General features: G+C 49.8%; 14 protein-coding genes across 14 annotated transcripts; 7 read left to right on the top strand and 7 right to left on the bottom strand.

Annotated features, from left to right (window-relative positions):
- Nucleotides 1–275: 275 nt before the first annotated feature.
- On the top strand, nucleotides 276–2,029 carry PAAG_03367 (U3 small nucleolar RNA-associated protein; the record flags this gene model as incomplete). The annotated part of the gene is made up of 2 exons (XM_015844944.1): nucleotides 276–681; nucleotides 765–2,029. The coding sequence occupies 2 exons, from the start codon at nucleotides 276–278 to the stop codon at nucleotides 2,027–2,029; spliced, it is 1,671 nt and encodes a 556-aa protein (XP_015701918.1).
- A 408-nt stretch (nucleotides 2,030–2,437) lies between these two features.
- On the bottom strand, nucleotides 2,438–3,535 carry PAAG_03366 (phytanoyl-CoA dioxygenase family protein; the record flags this gene model as incomplete). Its single annotated transcript, XM_002794775.2, has 1 exon — nucleotides 2,438–3,535. The coding sequence occupies one exon, from the start codon at nucleotides 3,533–3,535 to the stop codon at nucleotides 2,438–2,440; it is 1,098 nt and encodes a 365-aa protein (XP_002794821.1).
- Nucleotides 3,536–4,164: 629 nt separating this feature from the next.
- Nucleotides 4,165–5,502, bottom strand: PAAG_03365 (sulfate transporter; the record flags this gene model as incomplete). The annotated part of the gene is made up of 1 exon (XM_002794774.1): nucleotides 4,165–5,502. The coding sequence occupies one exon, from the start codon at nucleotides 5,500–5,502 to the stop codon at nucleotides 4,165–4,167; it is 1,338 nt and encodes a 445-aa protein (XP_002794820.1).
- Nucleotides 5,503–7,877: 2,375 nt separating this feature from the next.
- Nucleotides 7,878–8,393, bottom strand: PAAG_03364 (hypothetical protein; the record flags this gene model as incomplete). Its single annotated transcript, XM_015844943.1, has 2 exons — nucleotides 7,878–8,085; nucleotides 8,254–8,393. 2 exons carry the CDS (start codon nucleotides 8,391–8,393, stop codon nucleotides 7,878–7,880), a joined length of 348 nt encoding a protein of 115 aa, XP_015701917.1.
- A 411-nt stretch (nucleotides 8,394–8,804) lies between these two features.
- On the top strand, nucleotides 8,805–9,875 carry PAAG_03363 (hypothetical protein; the record flags this gene model as incomplete). Its single annotated transcript, XM_002794772.2, has 3 exons — nucleotides 8,805–9,350; nucleotides 9,451–9,554; nucleotides 9,623–9,875. 3 exons carry the CDS (start codon nucleotides 8,805–8,807, stop codon nucleotides 9,873–9,875), a joined length of 903 nt encoding a protein of 300 aa, XP_002794818.1.
- Nucleotides 9,876–10,553: 678 nt separating this feature from the next.
- On the bottom strand, nucleotides 10,554–11,183 carry PAAG_03362 (hypothetical protein; the record flags this gene model as incomplete). The annotated part of the gene is made up of 2 exons (XM_015844942.1): nucleotides 10,554–10,934; nucleotides 11,049–11,183. The coding sequence occupies 2 exons, from the start codon at nucleotides 11,181–11,183 to the stop codon at nucleotides 10,554–10,556; spliced, it is 516 nt and encodes a 171-aa protein (XP_015701916.1).
- A 341-nt stretch (nucleotides 11,184–11,524) lies between these two features.
- PAAG_03361 (hypothetical protein) lies at nucleotides 11,525–12,137 on the top strand (the record flags this gene model as incomplete). The annotated part of the gene is made up of 5 exons (XM_002794770.2): nucleotides 11,525–11,548; nucleotides 11,640–11,670; nucleotides 11,731–11,790; nucleotides 11,864–11,886; nucleotides 11,979–12,137. 5 exons carry the CDS (start codon nucleotides 11,525–11,527, stop codon nucleotides 12,135–12,137), a joined length of 297 nt encoding a protein of 98 aa, XP_002794816.2.
- A 1,259-nt stretch (nucleotides 12,138–13,396) lies between these two features.
- On the top strand, nucleotides 13,397–13,594 carry PAAG_11591 (hypothetical protein; the record flags this gene model as incomplete). The annotated part of the gene is made up of 1 exon (XM_015847212.1): nucleotides 13,397–13,594. One exon carries the CDS (start codon nucleotides 13,397–13,399, stop codon nucleotides 13,592–13,594), a length of 198 nt encoding a protein of 65 aa, XP_015703121.1.
- An 85-nt stretch (nucleotides 13,595–13,679) lies between these two features.
- PAAG_03360 (hypothetical protein) lies at nucleotides 13,680–14,057 on the top strand (the record flags this gene model as incomplete). The annotated part of the gene is made up of 1 exon (XM_002794769.2): nucleotides 13,680–14,057. One exon carries the CDS (start codon nucleotides 13,680–13,682, stop codon nucleotides 14,055–14,057), a length of 378 nt encoding a protein of 125 aa, XP_002794815.2.
- Nucleotides 14,058–14,093: 36 nt separating this feature from the next.
- Nucleotides 14,094–14,423, top strand: PAAG_11590 (hypothetical protein; the record flags this gene model as incomplete). Its single annotated transcript, XM_015847211.1, has 1 exon — nucleotides 14,094–14,423. One exon carries the CDS (start codon nucleotides 14,094–14,096, stop codon nucleotides 14,421–14,423), a length of 330 nt encoding a protein of 109 aa, XP_015703120.1.
- Nucleotides 14,424–15,608: 1,185 nt separating this feature from the next.
- On the bottom strand, nucleotides 15,609–16,483 carry PAAG_03359 (hypothetical protein; the record flags this gene model as incomplete). Its single annotated transcript, XM_002794768.2, has 3 exons — nucleotides 15,609–16,011; nucleotides 16,131–16,405; nucleotides 16,469–16,483. The coding sequence occupies 3 exons, from the start codon at nucleotides 16,481–16,483 to the stop codon at nucleotides 15,609–15,611; spliced, it is 693 nt and encodes a 230-aa protein (XP_002794814.1).
- Nucleotides 16,484–17,654: 1,171 nt separating this feature from the next.
- Nucleotides 17,655–18,116, bottom strand: PAAG_03358 (hypothetical protein; the record flags this gene model as incomplete). The annotated part of the gene is made up of 1 exon (XM_002794767.1): nucleotides 17,655–18,116. One exon carries the CDS (start codon nucleotides 18,114–18,116, stop codon nucleotides 17,655–17,657), a length of 462 nt encoding a protein of 153 aa, XP_002794813.1.
- A 946-nt stretch (nucleotides 18,117–19,062) lies between these two features.
- On the top strand, nucleotides 19,063–19,269 carry PAAG_11589 (hypothetical protein; the record flags this gene model as incomplete). Its single annotated transcript, XM_015847210.1, has 1 exon — nucleotides 19,063–19,269. One exon carries the CDS (start codon nucleotides 19,063–19,065, stop codon nucleotides 19,267–19,269), a length of 207 nt encoding a protein of 68 aa, XP_015703119.1.
- Nucleotides 19,270–19,434: 165 nt separating this feature from the next.
- PAAG_03357 (hypothetical protein) lies at nucleotides 19,435–21,021 on the bottom strand (the record flags this gene model as incomplete). The annotated part of the gene is made up of 7 exons (XM_002794766.2): nucleotides 19,435–19,472; nucleotides 19,550–19,632; nucleotides 19,715–19,781; nucleotides 19,872–20,080; nucleotides 20,185–20,214; nucleotides 20,345–20,458; nucleotides 20,525–21,021. 7 exons carry the CDS (start codon nucleotides 21,019–21,021, stop codon nucleotides 19,435–19,437), a joined length of 1,038 nt encoding a protein of 345 aa, XP_002794812.2.
- Nucleotides 21,022–23,379: the final 2,358 nt, after the last annotated feature.

Here is a 23,379-nt window from a genome sequence, read left to right as displayed (position 1 = left end):
GCCGACCAGGTTTTTCTTTTTCGGCGCAGAAAAGTCGAGGAAGCTCAAGCAAACAGACAACAACAGCGGGCTCTACGGGATATAGGGGATATAGGGCCGCCGTAAGGACATCTGACGAGCCCGTCGACACGCAGGATACGAAAGCAGTATCCCCGGTGCCATCATGAACTATACGCCGATCTGACCCGCGGCCCCAATTCCACACACATATATCTATCTCACCTCCGCCCCCTAACCGACCTCCAAACTACGGAGAACAGCTGTCCTCACTCAAGATGGCTGCCCCCGTCCTTCCCCTCCCCCAAGTAAAACTCCCCTCAATCCCTTCAACCCGCCTAACCCCCGAGCAACAATACTGGCGCTCCTTCAAAAACCCCCTCCTCCTCCCTTCCCCCTCCAACAGCCCCATAAACCACATCTCCCAACCCTCCACCTCCTCGGTCCCCTCCTCCTCAACCTCCTCCTTCGCCACCTCCACCACCTTCAACACAACAACACCCCCCGACCTCTTCACCGTGACGACAGGCTCCCGCGTCCAACTCCACTCAATCCGCACCCGCAAGCTGCTAAAAACCCTCACCCGCTTCGACGACATAGCTCGCTGTGCCGACATCCGCGCCGACGGCCGCATCCTAGCAGCCTCAGATGATTCAGGCACAATCCAGCTCTTCGACATAAACAGTCGCGCCATCTTGAAGACGTGGCGGCGAGCATAGCAAGTTGCCTGTGTGGGCTGTGCGATTTTCGCCGGGCCGATCCAACAGTGCTGGTCAGTGCGGGCGATGATAGGGTTGTGAGGCTGTGGGATTTGCCGAGTGGAGAGGACAGAAGAAGGAAACATAGGGCATGGGGATTACGTGAGATGTGCGGGGTTTATGCCCGGGGTGGGAGCGGGGACCAGCTTTTTGGTGGTGGTGGTGGTGGTGATGGTGGAGGCGGAGGTGGAGGGGGGAATTTGTTGTTTTCAGCTGGCTATGATGGGATGGTGAAGATCTGGGATTCGCGGGCCACGGGGAGGAGCGTTATGACTTTCCAAATGCGCGGGGCGGTAGAGAGTGTCCTGCCCCTTTTGTCCGGTACAATGGTTCTTGCTTCCGCTGAAAACCGAATCGCTGTCCTTGACGTCGTGGCCGGAAAGCCCCTGCACATCATAAAAAGCCACCAGAAGACCGTGACAGCCCTATCCCTAGCCTCTGGCGGCCGACGAGTCGTCAGCGGTGCATTAGACGGGCACATGAAAGTCTTCGAAACAACAGGCTGGAACGTCGTCGGCGGCTCCAAATACCCCTCCCCTATCCTATCTCTCGGCGTAATCACCACCGGTCATGACAGGGAAGACAAACACATCGCCGTCGGCATGCAATCGGGCCTCCTATCCATCCGCACTCGACTATCAGGCGCACAGAAGATCCGCGAGCGCGAACGGGCGCGAGAAATGCAAGCCCTTCTCGACGGCAAGCTGGATGAACATGACAAGCGGGTGACGAAGCTACAAAAGAAGAAGCACGGTAGGGGCTGGGAGAAGCGGCTGCGCGGCATGGATTTCATCGGCGAGGGCGTCGATATCGTCATCGATGCACAGGACCCCGCGTCAGCATCTCACAAGCGCAAACGCGAACAGCCCTGGGAGCTCGATTTGCGCAAGGGCCGCTACGCAGCGGCCCTCGATGCCGTCCTTTGCCCTTCTTCCAAATCCACGGGCGCAAATAACAAGCTCAACATCCTCACGCTCCTCACAGCTTTACGGCACCGGTCGGCGCTACGAGTGGCACTTTCGGGCCGCGATGAAGTTACGTTGCAACCTATTTTGCAGTGGGTTTATAAATCCATTACGGATCCGAGGGTTGTGGATATTTGTGTTGAGGTTGCGATGAACGTGTTGGACATTTATTCGGGGAATTTGGGCCAGTCGGTTGTTTTCGATGGGCTTGTTGAGAGGCTGCATGTCAGGGTTAGGGAGGAAGTGGATCGGGCTCAGCAGGCGTGGATGACGAAGGGGATGTTGGGGATGTTGAGGGTTGGTGCTTAGTAGATTTTGGGGGGGGGGATCTGGGGATGTTATTGCAGAGTTGTTTTTGGGGACTTGGTATTCCGAGGGAATGGAGGGTGTTTGGGAGTCTTGAAGATTTTGTTTGGTTTTCCTTTTTGTTTTTGTTTTCTTGCATATGGTTGATTTCTATTTAGCGATACTGGTTCTTTGAAAATGGGAAAGCAACGTTAATTATAGATGTAGAATAGTCTTAGTTCTTGGAGAGATCTAACTAACTGTTTGAACTAATCATATGAGCTGAAAATTCGCACTGAAAATCCGCACGCACATTCCTGAAAAGGCCTGAAACAAAAGCATTCGCATCAAATACACCCTCCCACTGCCACTCCTTCGCTAGGATAGCCACAGCTTTCAAAAATTTTCTTCGCCAACACAAAGTGTTCCCCTCTATTCTCCTCCCCTTCTTCCCCCTTCCCTCGCATCTCCATTCTCTCCATTCTCCCCACAGTACTCCCACCCAAACAACCTCGTAAACCCATCCCCACCCTCCGGCGGCTGCAGCCAATTCCGCCCATCATACCCCCACCCTTCCGCCCCCTCAATAACATGAAAAGTATACGCAAACCGACTCTTCCCACTCGTATTCCTCTCGCTCTTATGCAACACATTCCCATGGATAAGCACCAGCGACCCCGCCTTGACATCCAAGATCTCAAAATCCTCTTCGCGCGGAGTGTACGGCTCGTCCTCCCCAGCTTCTTCCCCATCAACCAACTCCCTCGCCAACCCTCGCCCCTTCCACTCCACAAACTCCGTCCCTGCCTCACCACCCTCACCCTCACACCTCACAAACCTCCTCCTCACAAACCCCCTTTTGTGACTCCCCCTCCAGAACCCCAACCCCCCATTCTTCCCACCGGCATCCTGCAACGCAATCCACCACCCCACCGCACTCGGCGGATCCGTATACAAAAACTCACTATCCTGATGCGGCGGCACCGCCGCCCCGATCCCCGGCTGCTTGCATATGACCATCGATTGCAGGACGCGGGGGTCCCGGAAGCCCAGGTCGCGAGCTATGGCGGCGTTGCGGGTGCCGGTTGGATGCGGAGGAGTGGTTGTGGCGGTGAAAGGGGGGGAGAGGGCGTGTAGGGCGTGACCGATTTTGTTGATGGAGAGGTGTTTGGGGGCTTTGAGGGTTGGCGGCGATGTGGAGGATTGGGACGGGGGGAGGAAGGCGTCGGGTTCGAAGAAGAAGTGGATTTTGTGGCCGGAGGTGAGGAAGTAGGTGTCGCCGATGTGTTTTGCGTTGGCCTCGGTGTCGGAGGTGGTGGAGGTGCCGGTTGTGAAGCGGGTTAGGGGGTGGGTGTCTAGGGGAAAGCCAGAGAGGAGGGTGTTTGTTGTTGTCAGGAGGGCTGTTACTTCGGATTCGCTGAGGTAGTTTTCGAGGACGAGGTAGCCGTTGTCGCGGAAGGAGGAGAGTTGGGAGGTGGTGAGGCCTGGGATGGAGGGAGGAGGAGGAGGTGCAGGAGTTGCGGACGGCATGATGAACGGTGGAGTCAATGAACGGAATGGAAAATAATTTGCTGTAAGTGTGGGCGTAAGTTATTGATATGACAGAGATGATATTTATAACGTGATGTAGTTAAGTTGGTTTGTTGGTTGTTGTGGTGAAAAAGTGGGGATTTTAGTTAAGGTTAAAGTTAAGGTTTAGCGGAGATCTCATCTTATCTTATCTGATCAGATCTCTGTTCAGTGCAACTACAAGAGGAAACAACAAGGACTGTTAACATTAAAGTTATACTGTGGAAGTCATGTCATATTTAATATTCCACAGGGCAAATATCCCCTAAATGTTGTAGGTTTATCTCAAGTCTCATTAGAGGTAAAATATCAAAAGATCTTGGGTATCCGAAAAAACCAGAACTGGAACAGCATCTTAAATGCTTGAGCGATGCATGCCACAAATGTAAACCCAGAAGTATAGAAATAATCGGAATGCAAAAAAAATATCCGAGACTCACCAAGGGAACGCGCAAATGGGGGAATAATAATTACCAAAAGTTCGTTCACGAGACATCTCTCTCTTCGCTTTCATCAGCGGGCCTCGTTCAAGGGGGACAACATCCTCCTCTCGACACACCTGGACCTGCACAGATGTATCAAGCAGAACCTCAACGACGCCAGCTCACAGGAAGCCTAATACTACCCTCCGAAAATTCCTCCCGGGCCTTCTCCACCAAGCCCGGAATCATATACGTCCAATGACAAACCATCCCCGCCAAAAACCCAATGCCATCATTCATAAAAGCAACCAGCATCCCAATCGTACCCATCATAACTGTCCACCTTCTCTTCTTCTCTTCGTTGGTCAGAACATTTGTCCCGGCCAAACGAGCATGCTTCGACAAATCCCACGCGCGCGCGGTATTCAAACTCTCCCCCACGCTCGCCAGCTCCAATCCAGCGGCAATAACCATAACGCCCAGAAACGCCGTGGGGAACTGCCGCAGCAGCCCCACAAGCGTGTTGCCAAAGAACAGTCCGACAATCAGCTTGAAGGAGCCGAGGAGAATGATGCTCGACCCACTCCGGGCTCCGAATCGGAACTGCGCCGCCAGGCCGCCGGAGCCATGGCACACGGGCATCGCGCCGAACCAGCATCCTAGCAGATTCATGGCGGCAACACTAAGCCCGATGGCGGTGGTGGACGGCGCCTCAACCTCCGGCAACAGATCGGCCGCCAGATAGACGACGGCGACGATAGAATTCAGCGTCGTCAGCGGGAGCTGTCCGATGCCCGCATCGATGATGCCGACACGCCACTCATGGCCGACAGGGATGGAGATGGCAGGATGCCAGAGACCGAAGGACGGAAGTCCATGATGTGACAGGCCTAGCGAGACAAAGGCAAACACAATCCCGACCAGGAACACGATGAGTGCATAGGGGACACGGTCATAGACCGCCGTCAGCGCCAGCACGACCAACGCCACGATCATCCAGATGTAATTATCCGCCCAGCTGGGCCCGATCCAGCCCAGATGGCCCCTCAGAGTCGACCCTGCAGAAATAACCAACGACAACCCCGCGCCAACCTGTATCCCCTTAACGACCGGCGTGGGCACAACGCGCGCAAACCACTCCAGCAAGCCCGTCACGCTGAACAGCAGGATAACGCCGCCCACAAAGATTCCCGCGGCGGTGATCTGGCCGGGCGAGAAGTGCTTGGCGATGGCGACGGCGGCGATGGCTTTCATGGGCTGGACGGGCAGTGGGATGCCGAAGTAGAGGCCTGTGAAGATGTTGTAGAGGCCGGAGAAGAGGAGGCTGGAGGGCAGGGAGATTGTGTTGTTTACGGCGAGGGCGGTGAGGAGGGGGAGGAAGGTGCCCAGGTCGCCAAGGGCGCCGGAGACTTCGGCGAGCGGGAACGAGCGCAGGGTCTGCAGGTTGCGGGGGGTATGGCGGAGTTTGGGGAGGGGAAAGTGGAGGCGGCGGCGGGGGGGGGGCATGGTTGGCGGGTTTGGGAGTTGGCAGCTTGGATTAGGGGAGGTTGTGGGGGAGGTTATGGGGGAGGTTTGGGGGAGGTTACGGGGGAGGGCTATGTGGGGTTGTCATGGAGGGAGTGTGTAGGAGGGAGGATGTCTACGGTGCGTTATTTAAGGCCTCAGGGTGCTGATGCGGTGCTGCTGCTCGGTGCTGATCCCGGTGCTGCTGCTCGGTGTGGTTGCACAGCCAGCCAGATGTTGGACTGGCCGGTTTTGGCAGCAACACGCGAACAAACCAACCACCCGCCAGTTCATCCGTGCGTGGGCTTGCGGCTGCGGTGGCTCTGCCCGGACACAGGAGATGCGAAGCAGCCCAGCGCCAATCAGAGGGATAAAATAGTTATCCAACGCAACCCCCGACAGACACGAAGAGTTATCGTCAGGACGCAGTCATCCACACCGGTGGTAGAGCAGTTGACGTGTCTGTGAGGTGGTGAGCCGCATTTTTGGGCTTGAAGCCACCATCTGCATCTGTCCGAGGGATTGTGTGTGCCCCCCCCCCCATAATTTCCCTCCTGCTCACCGGCCTCGCCGTCTCAATGGCATCCAACGGCGTGTATGGTGGCTGTGAAGTCCTCCCATGCTGATCTCTGGTTTGGCTGAAGAGTCCCCCCACCCACACATGTCTGTTAGGGCAGTTCGAGAATGGATCCGTCGCGGGAACCCGTGTATACCAATGGCCTGGCAAGCTGGAAGCGCTCTTCATGGGCGACTCCCGCAGCTTGTTCAACTCGAGGAACCGTTAACCAAGTGCTCTGCAGTCTTCAAAGCCCGTGCTTAGTTACCCAACTGGCGCGGTTCCAGCTCTAAATAGGAGTTATATACAGTTCTGGGACTGGAGGAATCTACCTGCCTGGTGCTGGCTGTCAAGCAGGGCTACGGTCACAGCCCCTATGAGAAAGTAGTTACAAGCTCGCAGATCTGAAGCGAGAGTACGGGGCCTATTCCGTGCAGACTGGTACGTATCCGCGAGTCCCCAACGCCCGGGAGAGACCTACGGATGGCCTTTTTCAATGGATGGATCAGAGCTTGGGAGAACTTTGTGAATATTTTTCCAAACCGCAATCCTAGGATCCTGCAGATAGCTTCAAAGGGTGTCTTGGAGGCGCTATTTTAATCTACGAGAAGCTGGACCTGATTCATACACGCTGAAGAGCTCACGGTAGAATTGGCAGATCTCGGAATAACTACGTCTTGTCCCTTCTACGTAACTACCACCAATGAATGTTAAAGCAACGCTGCTAACTCAAGCAGCCATACCAGATGGTTTCAACGATGAAAGGATACAGCCCGTACCCTGTCGAGTACCACAGGTATGGAGAGGTTTAAGGCTGCTTTCATGCTTCAGATGTGGGGTCTCTAGGTGTCACTGTTGTCGGCGAATGCTGAAAAGTCAATGGATTGCTTATCCCCCCGCGTCCATCTTTGGCATCTTTGGCATATATGATGATCCCCGGGGAGTAGGCATTTTATCCTGTCCCTGCTTATCGTGAATGATGATGAGAAGAGGCCAACGGCTCTAGGAGGCATTGGAGAACCCCCGTTCTTTCCGGCTGAATTTTGATATGGCATCCCTCATTTCCTTTCGTCCTCGTCGGTGCTACCACGCTTGCCCGGGGGGAAAAAAATAAAATAAAATAAAATAAAATTATAAAAAAAAAAAAAAAAAAAAAAAAAAAAAAAAAAAAATCAGCGCAGATGCAACCTGTCGCAGTCTGCCCATGCAGAACCCTTCCAAGGTACTTTCCCAATCAAAACAGTTGGCCCCCAGCAGACAAGGTTGGACAATATCTATCAGTCGGAGTGAGCGGAGTGGGTCCAAGTTTGGAAAGACAGTTAGAGCTACGCTTCGGTTCTTGTGTGAGATGACGCCACTAGCATACCTGATCTAACAGTCTCTCTTCTCTTTGCATCCATATTCCTATGAATAAGATTTAAGATGGACGACCTCCTGAAGACGGAATGGATGCATGTCGAGGTTGTCTGTAAACCATCTGCCCCGCGATCCGTTTTGCCTGTTTCGCCAACCGTCGGTTTCACCCGTCGTTCATTCTGCCCGCCACGATCTCGCCCGTCATTCTACTCGTGCTAGCAGAGTCGTGTGGACTCGATGTTTCTCCGATGCCGTCATTTTCGAATGCCTTGAGCCCACCGATCACCCTGATCTCTCTCCAGTCGTGCTCTCTGTCAGACGGCTTTCCACTCTTTTTGTTTGACAAATCAGATCAACCTGTCGCCAAGGTTTTGCCGCCTGGTAGGTCCCTTGCGATGTTTATTGTGTAATGGCGACGTTGCCCCCTTGAGAGAACAATTTTGCTGCAGTCCGGACACCCCCCAGCTTAGTCACTTTTGAGAGCTTTGTAAATGACATCGAGATCGGTGAATGCGCCGTTTTGAACCTGGATCAAAGAGACGCGCCATGTCCGATGCTTCGTCGTGACTTCTTGTCGCTGGGCGAAGCTTGAAGGCGGCGTTTCTGTATCCGCTAATCTTAAGAGAAGTTGCACTGCTGCCTGCAGGCAATCCGGTTCGGATCTGTCGTTGGCGCTGTCAAAAATCTAACTGATTACAGAGTTTGAACGCTCCAAATCCTGTGATGGCTCGAGTAAACAACCGAGCGATCATCTTCCGATAGTGGAGTCATCTATTGTGTGCGTGGACAAAGAGGGGAACAGGCGTATAAAGCTCTCAAGGTTTTGAGTTGTTAGTACATACATACTATTCATGGACATGGCCTTATCCTCTCCCTCATCCGCCGAAGATAGGGAGATCATATTCCGATAAGCAGGGAAAATATTCAACCTGGCCGTCGCAGATCCATCAATCCCGATGCCAGTCACAGAATACCCCGTCATCGCCCCCGGAACTAGAATTTAGTATGGTCGTCAAGTTCCGTACCGCCCGTCCAGAGCGAATGCAGATGTCGCCTGTGCCTCGCTCTTTGATTTCAGTTTCGGTTTAGGCCGAAGTGTTACTTTAAGCATGGCGTTCATTGTCTTGCTCTCGCAGAGAAAGGGGGGGCAAGTTCTCGATATTTAATCTCTCTTTCTTCCGGACTGTGTTATCCATTCATCGGAGCCTGTCAAATGGTGGATAACAAACTACGAAACAACAGGAAGATGCTCCACTTGACTCCTTAAGAGGCTATCTTCTATCATCTTTCCTCCACTTGAACCATTAATTGTTCAACTCGCTCTGTATATCATACCGAGTCCGACAGCACCCTCCCACGACATCGCAAATTCACTACAATCAACTGCCCCAAAATGTCCAATCCGAAGCCCACAATCTCTCTAATCCATGGCGCCTGGCAATCTCCCTCCGTCTGGACCTTCGTTACCCCCCTCCTCGAGAAAGCAGGCTACTCCGTCTACCCCATCCCTCTGAAATCACCCGGTATGGTCCCCGCTTCTCCAGACTTTAGCTGTGATGTGGATGTCATTGGAAGCGGCATCGAGGCCATCCTGGACACGGGAAAGGATGTCGTGGTCGTTATGCATTCGTATGCGGCCGTGGTGGGATGTGAGGCGTTGAAGCGGTTTCATGGGGAGATGTGGGGGTGTGAGAGTGGTGGGAATGGGATGGAGAATGATTGTGCTGATGCCGGTACTGGAACTTCGAAGAGAGATCTGGGTGCAAAATTGAAATTCAAAATGGTGGATGGGATTGGAGAGCGGGATATGGAGACTGCGAAGTTCATCCCCCGCCGCGGCCGCATCTTGCACCTCGCCTTCATTGCTGGGATGGTCGTGCCAGTGGGAAGGGCCCTGTGGACGCCTGACAGAAAGGAGCTGAATGGCTTTGAGTTGAAGGTATTAAATCCAATGGATATCTTTCAACCTTTTTTACTCTTTGCGTATCTCACCCCCTTTCATCCATCACGATAAACACAACCTAACGAACAAAAACCAGGACGAACTAATCCGCACCCTCGACGGTGCCACCCGCTTCTACATCGACCTGCCCGCCCCCGCGCGGGAATTCTGGTCCAGCAAGCTGAAGTTGCAACCACGCCCGTAAGACGCCCCTTTCTTTCCCTCCAGCCCCTTACCCAACCCACTAACCAACCACCTCCCAAAACCAGTGTCTTCTTCTCCCCCCTCACCTACCCTGCCTACCGCCACTACCCCAGCTCCTACCTAATGTGCAGGCGCGACATGGCCGTCCCCATCAAGCTGCAAATGCGCATGGCATTTGGGGCCGGGATTGGCCGGGAGCGGGTGGAGGTGCTGGAGGATGCGGGGCATTCGCCGATGATTAGTTGTCCAGGGAAAGTTGTGGGGTTTATTCGGCGGGCGGCAGGGGAGGCACAGAGGCTTGGGGGAAGTGTTTTGTAAGGCGAATGGGGAGAACAGGGGGGAGGAGGGAGTTGTGGTTGGCGGATAGTAGGTAGGTGGGTGGAATTGGAAGGTGTTTGCTTTGGACTTGTATGACATTTACGAAACTGCTTTTCTTCACTTACTTCTGGCCTACAGCCCCGTAGTTAAGCTAGATATGTCATTGGAGTTGAGGTATTTAATCCCAGCAATGTACTTTTATATATTTTACCCTCGTCCACCAACTCATAATCAAAATCCATAGAATAGAAAAAGCCTCGAGACAGCAAGCTCGCAGCCTTCAATACCGAAATACAGAGAAGCCCGTTTAGCCCTTTAACTGCCAAAAACCTCTCCTTCTAAATCCGAGCCTGCCGTCTCTCTCGCAACCAACTCAAAAATCACCCATCTAACTTTTTTTCTTCTTCTTTTTTTCTCTAATACCAGTACAAGTTGCAATATTACATACTAGACTGACACCACCTCGACAGCTTCGGACGGGTCGAGTAATTGCATCTCTCCCCGGCCAGTTTCTCATAGTACCTGCCATCAGTGCATTTGCACCTATCACTACAGGGACCGTTTTTGGGGGATCTGAATTATAGCAAGTTAGGTAGTTAGCTGACATATGCACAGTCTGCGACTAAAATTGTTGCACAACCTTGCTATAAATGGTATTAAATAGAGACAAGGGCATTCTTACTCGTGTGCACAATCGGTCAAGGGCCGATTATCTCGACGAATGCGCTCGAGAGTGGGGATCGGCGTGGATGTAGACGTAGATGTAGACGTAGATGTAGATGTAGACGTAGATGTAGATGTAGATGTAGATATAGATGTAGATGTAGATGTAGATGTAGATGTAGCACTCGATTGAGTTTCAGTTGGATTGCTTGACTGAGAAGAAGGGCTAGAAGTCGTGGTGGCCGTTGACTCCGTAGAAGGACTCGAAGTCGCAGTGACCGTCATGGTCACCGTGCTTGCCGTGGTCGTCGTGGAAGTTGCTGAGGACGTTCCACTCGAGGCGCCTGTGGTTGCAGCTGACGTGGTGGCATCTTCCATCCTCGCTCGTGGGAAGTACTATTTAGCACGTCAATGATGGTGGTTGGTAAGGACGTGATAGGATAGTATGGAGGCTATCGGTATTGGATTTTGGATTCTGGGGGGAAGGGAATGATCAAAGTAACTACTAACTCTTGGAGGAGGAGAGGCAGGGAGCAAGCTTGGAGGACCACGACGGCATACGGCTCCGCGACCGCTGCACCCATCCACCGCGTTTGCAAGGGGGATTGAGACGGAGAGGAGAGTTACAAGAAATAAACGAAACATGATGACGACTGCGTTGTTGAGATTTGAAAATGTATGTGCAATTCGCGACGGTCATTCAGCCGGTGATAGCTTGGGATGAAGAAACTGCTCGGTTGGTGGGAAAACAGCCGTCACGGAGAAGGGAACGTAGTTATAGGACAAGTAACTTATAAAGCTCTTCAGAGAAAAATTCTGAAAATCGGCCATGGTACCCATGCGGCAGAGATCAGAGGCCGAAATACCCCTGAAGAAGAGAAAATGGGAATGATCTCCGTGGCGCATCACGGATTTATGGTGGGGATAACTACCAAATATTGAGTGTACGATTTTTCATCCAAAACTTCAGTGACAAGAAGCTGATAATGGCGGAACTCGGGAAATCGTTTGTGGGAACCTATTTAGGAGACTCGGAATTCCAATGCCTTGCCAGCACTACTACTAATTGTTTTTCGGCCCAATTGGCATAACAAGAAGTAGATCGAGAAGAACTTCGTAAACGGCATGCATGGTATGGGTGACAAATGAAATTACGTATCTTTGAAGACCAACTAACTCACAGCGGCAACAGGCAAATCGCGGAGGAAGAGTGATGGCAATTCCGGTCACTATATTCTTTCCAACCCTGTGGGTTAGGGTAATCCTTGACGATATCTTGAAGGATTATACGCAATTTTGCTCGGAGCTGAGATTGCGACTTGTAGGAGAAAACTTTTCTGCTCATGCGGTCAAGCTTGCCCTGGCATTCCGGACCAGACTCTAGACTCTAGCTAAGCTATAGGATGTGCGGTACGTATGTATGTACGCACATGCATCCAGTCCGATATGGATTTCGATGCTAAAATGATCTACCGTGTCGATCACTGTGGTAATGTATCGCCATCCAATAGCATTATAGCTTCAGCGCCATGGGCCTGGAAATTCCTGTTCGCACCAAAATATACCATGGGTGTCTGGTGGAAGTCCCCGCAGGAGTAACTGAGCTCCATAAAAGACGTATAAAATTAAGGGGCATGGCTGAATTTCGCGGGATAGATTGGGAATTGGACTGAGCAGTGAGAGGTCGATATGGAAAACGAACCAAGGAACATTGTCCAGAGGAGCTGGCCGAGTTAGTTTATCTTAGCTGCATGCAACTCACCGGATGAAGATTAAGGTTGCAGTTCTGACCAAGCCATTGTTGTATCTCTCGGAAAGAAAGCTACTCCGCAGGGAATCTCAAGTAAAACTCCAGGGCTTTAGTGAACAATACGTCCCTGATCGCAGAATGCTAACCACAAGACAATCATTCAGTGACTTCAAAGGCCGACACTATGACCTGAGACGTGATTGCTGTGTTACAAAAGATAGAAGCTCGTAGGAGAGTAATTGATGATTCTTGGAATATATGGGTGACGGTGTGCGTTTGTGTGTTTCAACCTCTTCGCGGCTGGTGAATTTTGTCAGTTTCTTCTCCGCAAACCCCTGAAGCCATGTGGATAGGCTTGGCGTTTGACGCGTCAATCGCGCCTATATTAAACGGGGAAACTCCAACCTCTTTAGTCTTCAGGAGCTATTAATGATAAAACTTCGTCTGGCCCGCCGCGGATGGTTACGGTCTGCGATTGTACACTTCAGAGACTTCAATGAAAGAACTGCTCCAATTGTTCAGAAATGTTGGTCGCAACTACCAGCCCAACTCCTGGAGACTTTAATTCCTTTGGGAGGAGCCGGAATCCGTACTCCGCGGATCACGGAAACTTCATAGTGTTCCATCTCACACATTGACGGCGGATGAGGTAAAAGAGATTTCTCCTGGCCTTCCTGACTACTGCCATGGCTGAGCATCCGGTCAGTGGCGGGATTTTTCTCGCCCATGAATGCCAGAACTTGATCATGTAAAGCATCATTATCAACGAACAAAGGAATCATCCTCTGGATGTGGTATTCGGGATCTCACACAGCCTTGAGCTATAGGTATTCCGTTGGTCGATTATTTGAGATTTTGCTGCCTTTGTAGCTGCTCAACAGCGAAGAATATTACGCCTCCCAAATGGCAGGACTGCAGGTCGGCAAAACCCAGCCCAGGAGGATTCATACCCCTGAAAAGAACGGAAAATTCTCCTGCATTTTCAAGTTTTGAAATGATGATGTCAACGGAGCAAACGGGGAGCTTTGAGGGTATTCCCGTTTGTGTGTGTGGCAGAGACCTAGATCAAAGATCCCTATGAATTCTCTGGAGAGGACGCAAGGCGACGATGCCTTGCTATAAATACAGGCCAGCACTCGTGCAGAAATCTGTTATCCTCTTAACAACATTCGTCACTGTTTCGTTGAGCACACCCCTAGCACAGCAACGTCGGGAAAGCGAACAGCGAACACCAGCTGCGATACACCACCAGAAATCAGATAACACAATCCGCCGCTTACCTCACGAAGGAGTTCGAAGGATTTGATGGTGACTATAATCAATTCTCCTTCTTTGCAGTATCGAAAATCATACACTACAAAGAGTCACCGAGTTTTAATCCCTCAGAAGAAATGGATGCCATATTCACTGAATATATAGGAGTGAGGAAAATGCTCCTATACCGTAACAATCTACCCCAGCGGCAGCCCCAGTATCGGACATCAACTCGGGCCTCTATTGAAGCAATGCCGGAAAATGAGGAGGATATAATTAAGAAAGTTCTACAAACCCAAGAAGAAGCATGCGAACCGAAAGCTGCTGATGTTGCGACCTACGTCAACTACCCAGTATATTTGGATTATTCTCAGGGGCGATGGGAAGAGGCGGTGGAAAAACAGCTCGAAACTGTGAGAAATTCCACACCAGCACAGAGGATTCCCAGTGCCGTTAAAATCCACCAACGCCATATTCTTGGCATACTCCAGCTTGCCACGGAAGACAATACGTAGGCGGAGGAAAATTTGCTGTCCGTGCTGCATTCCAGAATGCAAAATTGTTGGCCAATCGATCCCAAATTGGTCATGACTTGCGCCGACGTTGGTCTAGCTCTGCTCGTCCAGGGAAAGTATGCAGAAGCAGAGCATATTATTCAAAAGGCGTGCCTGGACATTGAGATTCTGCCGAATCTAGAGGCGATCGCTATTCTTAACAGTCTCGGATCGGCTTTGAAGAGCCAGGGAAAGTATCAGGAAGCCGAGCAGATATTTTCGCAAGCATTCGAGCGTCGAAAACAAGTACCAGGGTTCTGCTATAAAGGTTGCAGTTATGTCCGCTCTCGGTCTTCGTTCAGTACTAAACTGCCTGAGAAAGCATGATGAGGCAGAAGCAGTGGAAAAACAATTTGGAATTCCCCACGCCCTTCCATCAGTTTCGCAGCAATGGTGCCTGTTAGGAAAAGAGCATTGTAATTGTCATCAAGTATTTGGGAGTGGGAAAGGCGGAATCCGGAAGCCTCGCTCTGTTGCATGCAGATGCCAGCTTTCCGCAAAAACTTCGAAATGACAATAGAAACATGTTAGTGCACTGAGGAATGCCAGTCCTCAGAAATCCCGCTCTCCGCTCCCTATATTGGAAAGCCCCTACCCCTCCCGCTCTTTTCTTCGCTCGCGAGTTTCGCATGTGTGTTATTCTTCATATTCTGTTTCTGGATGCTGTATGCCTCCAACCCTTAACCTAGGTATTGAATACCAACTACAATTCATTCTTTTCATTTTATTCTTCTCCATCCTTCCACTAGTGTTCGCTGCCTCCTAAAGTGCAGCTCTGCACAATTCCCATTTCAGCAGTTGCTGGTTTCTGAATATGGTCGCGATAGTCCTTCTTTTAGTTAGTAAGATATGAGACGGGTTGCTTGCTGTGTCTAACCCATCTAAGCTGTGCTCTTTAGACGCTCACTGAACCCCTATTCGTACAGCCCCCCAGGGGGGACCCGATCCGTGGGACTTTGCCATGAAAGGCAAATTATCAGAGACACGGTCTCGTCGATAGGGTGACCTGCGCCATATAGTAGATTCTTCACGGGTGGTGGAGAGTTGGAAAGGAATGGGTTAATCAAGCCATCGCCTGCGATGTCAAATGTATAACATCCAACACATGTATGTACATACATGTTCGAAAAGAAAAGGCCAATATCATGAAATGCATATACGTACAGAACACGCAGCCTTGGATAGCTGGGTAATGCGGGGGAAACTGCACCAGCGGCTCCGAGTTTCCGTCAAAAGATATCGTCAAAAGATAAAGAAGAAAAACGTCCCGTCTAGCCCCGCTAGAAACGACCTATGTGACAAGGATGCAGAATGACTAAAAATGCAGAAAAGGAGGAGGCACCAAAGGCCACCAGGTATGTCAACCAATCCGTAAAAATCGCCAAAAGAAAAAAAAAAAAAAGAAAAAAACAAAGAAAAAGAAAAAGAAAATAAGGAGGGGGGGAGGGGGGGAATGAAGGAAACTCCCCATGCAATTTAAAAACACCATCAATCATCATATCTAGAAACAACTCAATATCCAAGTGACGGAATTCCAGCTCCAAAGCCGCAATCCCTCCGTGGCTCCAAGCCCAACAACCGATTAGCAACGAAACTAACGTAGCCCGGAGTCCCAAATTTGACCTTTGACAAGTCTGAAGGGTCGGGAACGCTCCCGCTGTTGTAGCAACGCAACATGGGACCGTATGCTTGACCATATTTTCTGAAACATGCTGCCAGCCCCTCAGTCCTGCCAGTGCCAAAGACACCGGCCAAGACCATATTTCGAATCGTTGACGGGTCGCATTGGCCCCAGGCGCTCCTGAAGCAGTCCGGGCTTCCAAGAGCTTGCATGATGCCTGGAGTTACACCGTCGCCGGCTGGCGTGCGGACGTTCCCATTGGATTCTTGCATCATGACCGCGAGGATGATTCGGCTATTGTTTTATGAAAGGGGAGTTGTTAGTTCAATTTTCCATTTGTTGCGTGGAGTAGACGGCCCACGATGTTGCTGCCTCCAGGAAATGTAGCTTGGATCAGGGAAACTGAGACATACCTATCAAGACCAGATGATTCGGCAGCCTCTTCTATAGATCGCTGAATTGCGCTCACTTCCTCTTGGCTGTTGAACATCAACATTGTCTGTTTGTTGGATTCGAATAGCTCATTGAACGAAAGCCATTGGTCGATTGATGGGAATTGGTTGCCAGTATAGCATAACGCTACTCCAACTTGCAGAGGATTTCCACCGCTTTGTGGATAATATCGATCTTGAATCTTAGTCGGTACCGCGGCAGCCAGGTTTATAACTAGAAGAGGGAGAGAGAAGAGCTGTGATTTTCAAGTTAGTAATGTCCATCATAAGAAGACTGGGACGAAGACGGCAAGTCGTACGGAAAGGAAAGCCATTGTAAAATGGTTTGCTAATAGTTACAGATGAACAGAACGGTCTCTAGGCCAGCCACTAGCTCGTAGATGTTGTGAGATCGAGGGATGTATGTGTATGTTCAAGTCTTCACATCCCTAGATGGGAATACTAGAAGTTTATATAGCTGAACCCGGGAGCCATTCAGAGCTGAGGGCCGAACATGAAACGGCCGTCATCCTCCATAGGCCCATCAAGCGCCATGATGCATTTGCATGTTGAACCATGCAAGCTGAAGACAATAACCCTTTCAAGCAGGGTTTTCTCCGACGGATATGATTGGGCCCGCCCAAGCCCCCTCACCCATCAGCCCCCCCCCCCCACCATAGAGAACTATTCTGCGCCCAGCGCAGGTTGTCGGCCACGTTTCTGGCAGAGCGTTTGCGCACGTCCCCAACACCATCTACCCCGAATCCAGATAAGCTGATTCTAGCTGCGGCTTAACATACTGAAGCAATTCGTATGTTGTGCCTTGCAGCTTCACATGAATATTGATCCGCGAGGATGTGCGCCCAAAATACGCCGTCTGCAGAGTCGCCGAAACGTCACTGTAACCAAGCGATAGTACGATGAGGGAGGTTTGTTCACGTAACTACACCATACACCACATTTTACCGGTTTGCTGCGGTTTTGAGGACACCCGGGCTGACTATTATTAGCGTTTTGACCCACACGAAAAGTCCCCTGCTCCATTCAGCGGGTTTTAACTGGATTTAACAAAGTCATTCAGTCAACAGCGCGGTTATGGTTCGCAGCACTAACTTGGTTAGGCTAAGTTCTCACGGTCCCACTGAACAGACTCGGCCCTCCCAGTAGCCAGAACAATAGCCTAACGAGATGGGCCTGCACACCAGAGCTCCGCAGGGCTGACGATACCAAGAAAATGCTCTTTTTAGACCCGCTCACGAAAAAGAACGAAAAGCTGAGGACAAATAGGATCTTTCTTGTTCAAGAAAGAATTTAGACCCCTGAGACACTGGGAAGTCTTGATGACTGACTGACTGACTCATGAAAAGACAGGCTTGAGACAGGCTTGACTCAAGGAACCGTGGGAAATTGCCCGGAAATATTATTGTTGATGAACTCGGTTGTTCTTATTTTAGATTGATTCTGGATATTAGCGACCCTGGACATATTGGTGACCAGCATCAACGGTTAATGTTGAAAATCCGAAGGCTCAAGGGTTCGATAGGCATAGAACAAAAACGGTGGAAGTTGGACTCGAGATGGCATCGTAACTAACTTTACTAGCCCAAAGCTATTTCCAGGCACAGCCACCAGCCATGGGAGTTTTGTTTTGAACGGATTTTTCTTGTCTTCGTTGACTTCATTCTTTTGTTGCGATTTGAAACCCCAGAACATACAATGCTCTGCGATGCCTCGGCAGTCTCTCTGATCACGAAATGGGTATGGGGACCGAAAAGCGATCGGATTCCAAGTTGAAGAGGCTGGGAGTGGAGCCTGTGAGAGAGGAGGTTGGGGGTGGGCCTCCTCCAACAAGTGTTCCAGCTGGTAGCTAGAGACGTTGGTTGAAGCATTTGGAATCAGTTCCACTTTACGCAGTATAGCGCCATCGGATAAGTGAGGCCATTCGGAATTCGCTTCTAGCGCCCGCATAATCTTCCTTATTTTACGCGTTTCCTCATATTTCCCGCGCTTCGAGATTCAGATCGAGATCCACGATTGCCGAGAGTATATAAATATTAAATGTTTCTTCCCCCTTCTCGACCTCGCAGTTGTCGACACTGATTCCAATACATGTGGCAAACCGAAACATTTCCCAGCCCCCTCGAAAGAAATTTTCTTCCGGGCATAGATCCAGACGCTTCTGACTCTTCGCATCCATTCATTCATTCATCTATTGCGCTGTGCCAACAGTGTTGGCCACGATAAATATAAGCAAGAGGAGAGAAAGAGGCGCGTGGTTCGGATTCGTCAGGTTAACTAACTAGCCGTTCTTCTTCGCCGCTTCCGTGCTAGCTATTGAAACATTCCAAGGGCAAGTCTCACTTCGACATGTCGCGATCTCAAACCGCCGAAGATCTTGTGATATTCTCCGTGAAGTAAAGATATGCCGGCAAACTTTCTGAACCTGAGGATTTTCGTCGGTATTCTTCGTGCTACGCCGATGAGTCGACTCTCCTTTTTGACGGGACAGCATCTTTTCATTTTCTGAAGCTGAACCTTTCAGCAAATCATATTGGTATTATGAGCTGGGCTGCTGTTTGCGTCAGGCGAAATGCTGATCGCGGCGATGATCCAATATAAAGAGGGCGAGCAAGTTACCTTTGAAGGAGCTGGTGCATCCAAAATACTGCGGTGGATAATCCATGGAGATCTATCTGGAGCATTGTCAACCCAAAATGCATTATTTGGGGTTTACTGGCGCCATCTTTGATTGAAAAATGAATATATTTCTTTACCTGATTTCTACCACGAAATTGTTATATTTGGGGGTGAGGCGGCAGTAACGGGGTTCTTGTCAGGAAAATCTATCTTATCTCTAATGGTCAGTTGAAGGGTTTCGATCAATACTAATATCTCCATTCACTGCCGAGATGAAATGTCTTTCCAAGATGGAATACGCAAGACGTTCAGTGCATACTACTGGGGAGTTTTGTTAGCACCTAAGCAGTCCAACGGCCGCGACAACATTGCATACGACTTTTCGGACAGCGCCCAGTTGGATAGTGGAACTGGACAAGACCTGAACTCAGAAAGAGATTGGTTCTCCAGGATTAAGAACCACGTCAATCAGTTGGACAGTTGAACAGTTGGCAGTTAATCAGGTCAGGTCATGATCGGAAAAACTCCTCCGCAAATGAGAGAAAATGACTCGAAAACATCCTCAGGGATTCCTGCTCTGTCGGATAAAAGAATCAGGAAAAAGTGCCGCCATTGGGTTTGGAATGCCATATCCACTCTACAAAATGCATTAGAGATACCGAACTTTGATATCACAAAATTCAACGCCTGAATATTGGATTATGCCAGTCAATGTGCTAGCCAACCCTAGTCCAAGCGATGCTGGTGATTATAAGGAGACAAACCAACTGCGTGAAACACTTCCTGGTTCATTATAGAGTCTCCAAAGAAGGCGTTCTGCCACGAGCTCTTCCGCTTATGAAGGAAGCTTACGTTTGATGCCCTCAGACCAGTCCAGCACCTTGAATGAATATAATATGTCCCTGTTGGATTCCCAATGTTTTGGGTACCAGCCTGCAAGTTCCCAGTCAACAACTCCCACAATTCTACCATTGCAAATGATAATATTCCGCGGGGCTAAATCTGAATGTGAGAAGAGTGTCGCATGATTGCTGCTATGACAAGAAGGTGTGTTCCGGTAAACCTGAGCATCTCCGTAGAGCTTACACGCTATCTCCCGAAAACAGAATACCTCCTTCTCCTCCATCTGCACAAAGAAGCACACGCGGGGCCCGTGTTTGAGGTCGGGCCAAGCCGTCATCGCGCTCTCCGGTTTTCCACTATAAACCAAAGCTGTCAGCCGTAGCAGGCCAAGCAGGCGCAGCGCATGTGCTTGGCTCATGAACAGCAGGTGAGTCTGCAGTAATTCCGGAACACTATGTATTAATCAGCGCAAACATGAGCAGCATTTACCATAGGGACATCTGTCCGCGGACGTGTGCAAAGGTCATTATTCATAGGGAATAAGTAGCAAACCCACCAAACAACATCCATGATATCAAGATTCGCACTGTTTGGGAGCGTCGGTTTCAGTTGGTGCATATAGCGATATGGGAAATAAGAGTCAACTTTCCCTAGTCATGTCGTAGCAAAACTTTTTAGATCGCCGAGCTCAATATATATATGCACCAATAACATACCCTATCCGCCAATAATTAGAGGGCCCAACATAGCATCGGAATCGGAGGTCACCTTTTGTGATCAAGAACAGAGAGAGAGCGAGAGACGCAGCAGCGGGGGCTAGAGCAGGGACGCTGGATGCGCAGGAATGAGGCGCGGATGGGCAGATTGTTGGAACGGAGGAGTCATAGGGATATCACCAAACTCTGGAAAAGCAGCGGAGAGTTGTGTGTTTGGATGCGCAGGTGCCAGCTCGCTGTCGACGAGGACTCACCATATCCGAAGAATCAGAAGTGGAATAGTCTCCCCGCCGTATTCTCCCTTTGGCCGCCCTGTCCATATGTTCTCCGCCTGCATTCTGCGTAGAGTATTGGAAACAGAAAACCATCGTATTCCTCTCAGTTGGCAATTGAGAGGAAGACGTTGCATCAGATGAAACACGTGGATAGCAGTACAACAAGCCCAGGAAGCAGAGAGGATGAGATTCGTGGAGGAGCTGAAAGCGACTAACCGTACGAATGTCGCCAGGATGTGCAGATGACGCAGCATTAAATTCTGAATTATGAAAGGCAAAGGTTGACAGGATAGTCTTGCGGCATATAGGAGCATCTCGAATTACAAACGGTACCACACCACCAGCGGCGTAGATGTTCAAGTCAAGGGTTATCACACTGCTGTTCCCTAAAACCCAAGGCATTTCTCAAACTCGAAAGGTGGTAATATGTGTAGAATAAGGAATATAGGACATCAAAAAAGCAAGATAAGGCATCCTCCCTTTTTCTCCCATTCTTTTAGAATAACGACGACGGTTCCACTCTAAGAACCCAATCTCTCCACATCATCTGACGAGTTGGTAATGCATTCTCCAGAGATCAAATTATTGTTACAGGGCTGCCATTTGCTCTGCAAGCCGCTGAATGCTCTTTCACGTTCTCCAAGATGCCCGATCGTTGTAGTCCTCGAATGAGGAAGGCCAATTTTTCCAATGCTTCCTGAGCTCCTGATAGGCGTGCAATCTCTGGTGGAGGGTGTAAAGTGGTGTAAAATGATTTAGAGAGGGTCTCCATCACTCACAACAACCATATTCCCAATTCGCATGGAGTTTACTGGCGCAGACATTGACAGTCCTCAATTGATACTGACGCCTGCATATCCGTCGATCGATTGGCTCTTAAGGAGTTTAGTGATTTTAGAGGTACGGCGAGTGCCTTTTAGCGTTGTGTGAAGAGTCGTTCTTCACTTTTCTCTCCACGGCGTCCAAGGTTTGCAACGCCCGCGGAATATGGACCTCTAGATAGTATAGCCTGCTGGCCCCCTTTATCGTGTCCACCAAATTCATAAAGGCAATTATATAGTTCCACGGTCCTAATAATCAAAGGGCTGAAAAAATTGCCCTCCGTTTAGACAAAAGGATTGAGAGTCCGGAGGTAGATGATGCTCCTCTGGTATATATGTATATGCAGAATGCATACGCAAATCAACTGGAAGTCATTCCAATCCTTAATAAACCAAGCGCAATGGTTGAACGTATCTACTGATAGCGCTATCGGCCGTATATTGCGCGTGTACTCGTTCGAAGTGAGGCCATTTTCATCGAACTCAGTCGGGTTCCGGTTTAGAGATGTGGGGAAAACTGTTCGAACAGTAATATCATCTGCCACAGTTCAACCTAAATCCTCCCTTTTCCTTGAGGCGATCGTCTGTTTCGGAGGTTGCGAGGCACTGTAAAAATACATAAAAGGATAATGTCTGCGTCACATTTTCGCTATGGTCATTTGATCGATCACACCGAGAGAAGGGATATACTCCATGCGCGATCTCTGCAGAGATACGCCATTTGTAATCACGGAGCATCCAGTCCTCTCTTGCTGCTGGCCTGAAGGGGAAAGACCGTGGTTTGCCTTGTAGTAGAAGACCGGGTTATCGAGGAATAATTGGATCTCGTAAAGCTCAGACAGGTTGCCCTATCAGCTCGCTCATCACACTGGCATGTTCCAGCTCTAATTCTTTTGCAAACTTCATTCAATTGGCTGCAGGGTAACCCAAATCGGGGAAGTTGGACACAGGATCAACCAACAGACAGATGGGGTTTATTCGTGAAGAATGATGCCCCGTAGTTAATCGCTGAAGAGATGATACTGGTGCTCCATGTTCCTTTCCACCATACAACACCGCTCCAGCGATCTGGCGAGCGGAGGGGTTTAAAAAGAGGTAAGTATTAAACATGCCTGTTTACCCTCCTGGGAACGTGCTGATATAAAAGTAATAGATGGTAGATACAAAAGAGAGAGCGCCAGTATGCATCACGCAAATGTTGTCTCACATTTTCCAAGGCCCCAAGAAGGGATAGCAGATAGAGGTCAACTGATGCAGAAGTGGATACGACAATCTCTTCCTCTAAGGAATTCGTTAGTTCCTTCACATAAATCTAGGATTATAGCAGAAATATTATGAAAACAGTTTGCTCGAAGCTACGAGCTACCCAACTACATTGGGTTTTTAGTTAGGGATATACGGATGGATATAGTAGGAGAGAAAGAAGGCGGTTGGGAAAAGGAAAGGGGGGGGGGGACGGGGGCACTAGGGGTGAGCCAGTCTCTTGAGATGGAGAGTGGTTGAAAAACGGGAAGTAATGTTGTACGTTGAATGCAGATATTTGGTGAGTGAAAAGCATAGCTTTAAGCAGAAATGTCGTCAAATTGAATACAAAATTCAAGGACACCATTGTAATTGGTGGTTGAAAAGTGTGTAACTTCTATTTGCCATGGAGATATCTGTAGGAGCCCGGCCAGTTAATAGAGCCATGAAAACGGGAAAATCTTAGACATGGTGGGAATCTATATAACACTTTCAGTTAATTCTCAGCAAACATTCCGCCATGAGTAAATCTTCAGGTGCAGTAAACGAGGTGCCGTAACGATTTGACTTTCACTCACCTTCCCCAGAAACCTAACTAGGAAAACATACAACAAATGCATTCCATTTTACACGCCGTGAATAACCTACCACCAATCCCAGCCCCATAGCTATAAAGACAGAGCTCCAACCCACATGA

This window comes from Paracoccidioides lutzii, assembly GCF_000150705.2.
Source record: "Paracoccidioides lutzii Pb01 unplaced genomic scaffold supercont2.7, whole genome shotgun sequence".
NCBI lineage: Eukaryota > Fungi > Ascomycota > Eurotiomycetes > Onygenales > Ajellomycetaceae > Paracoccidioides > Paracoccidioides lutzii.
This window is presented reverse-complemented; position numbering and strand designations above follow the sequence as displayed.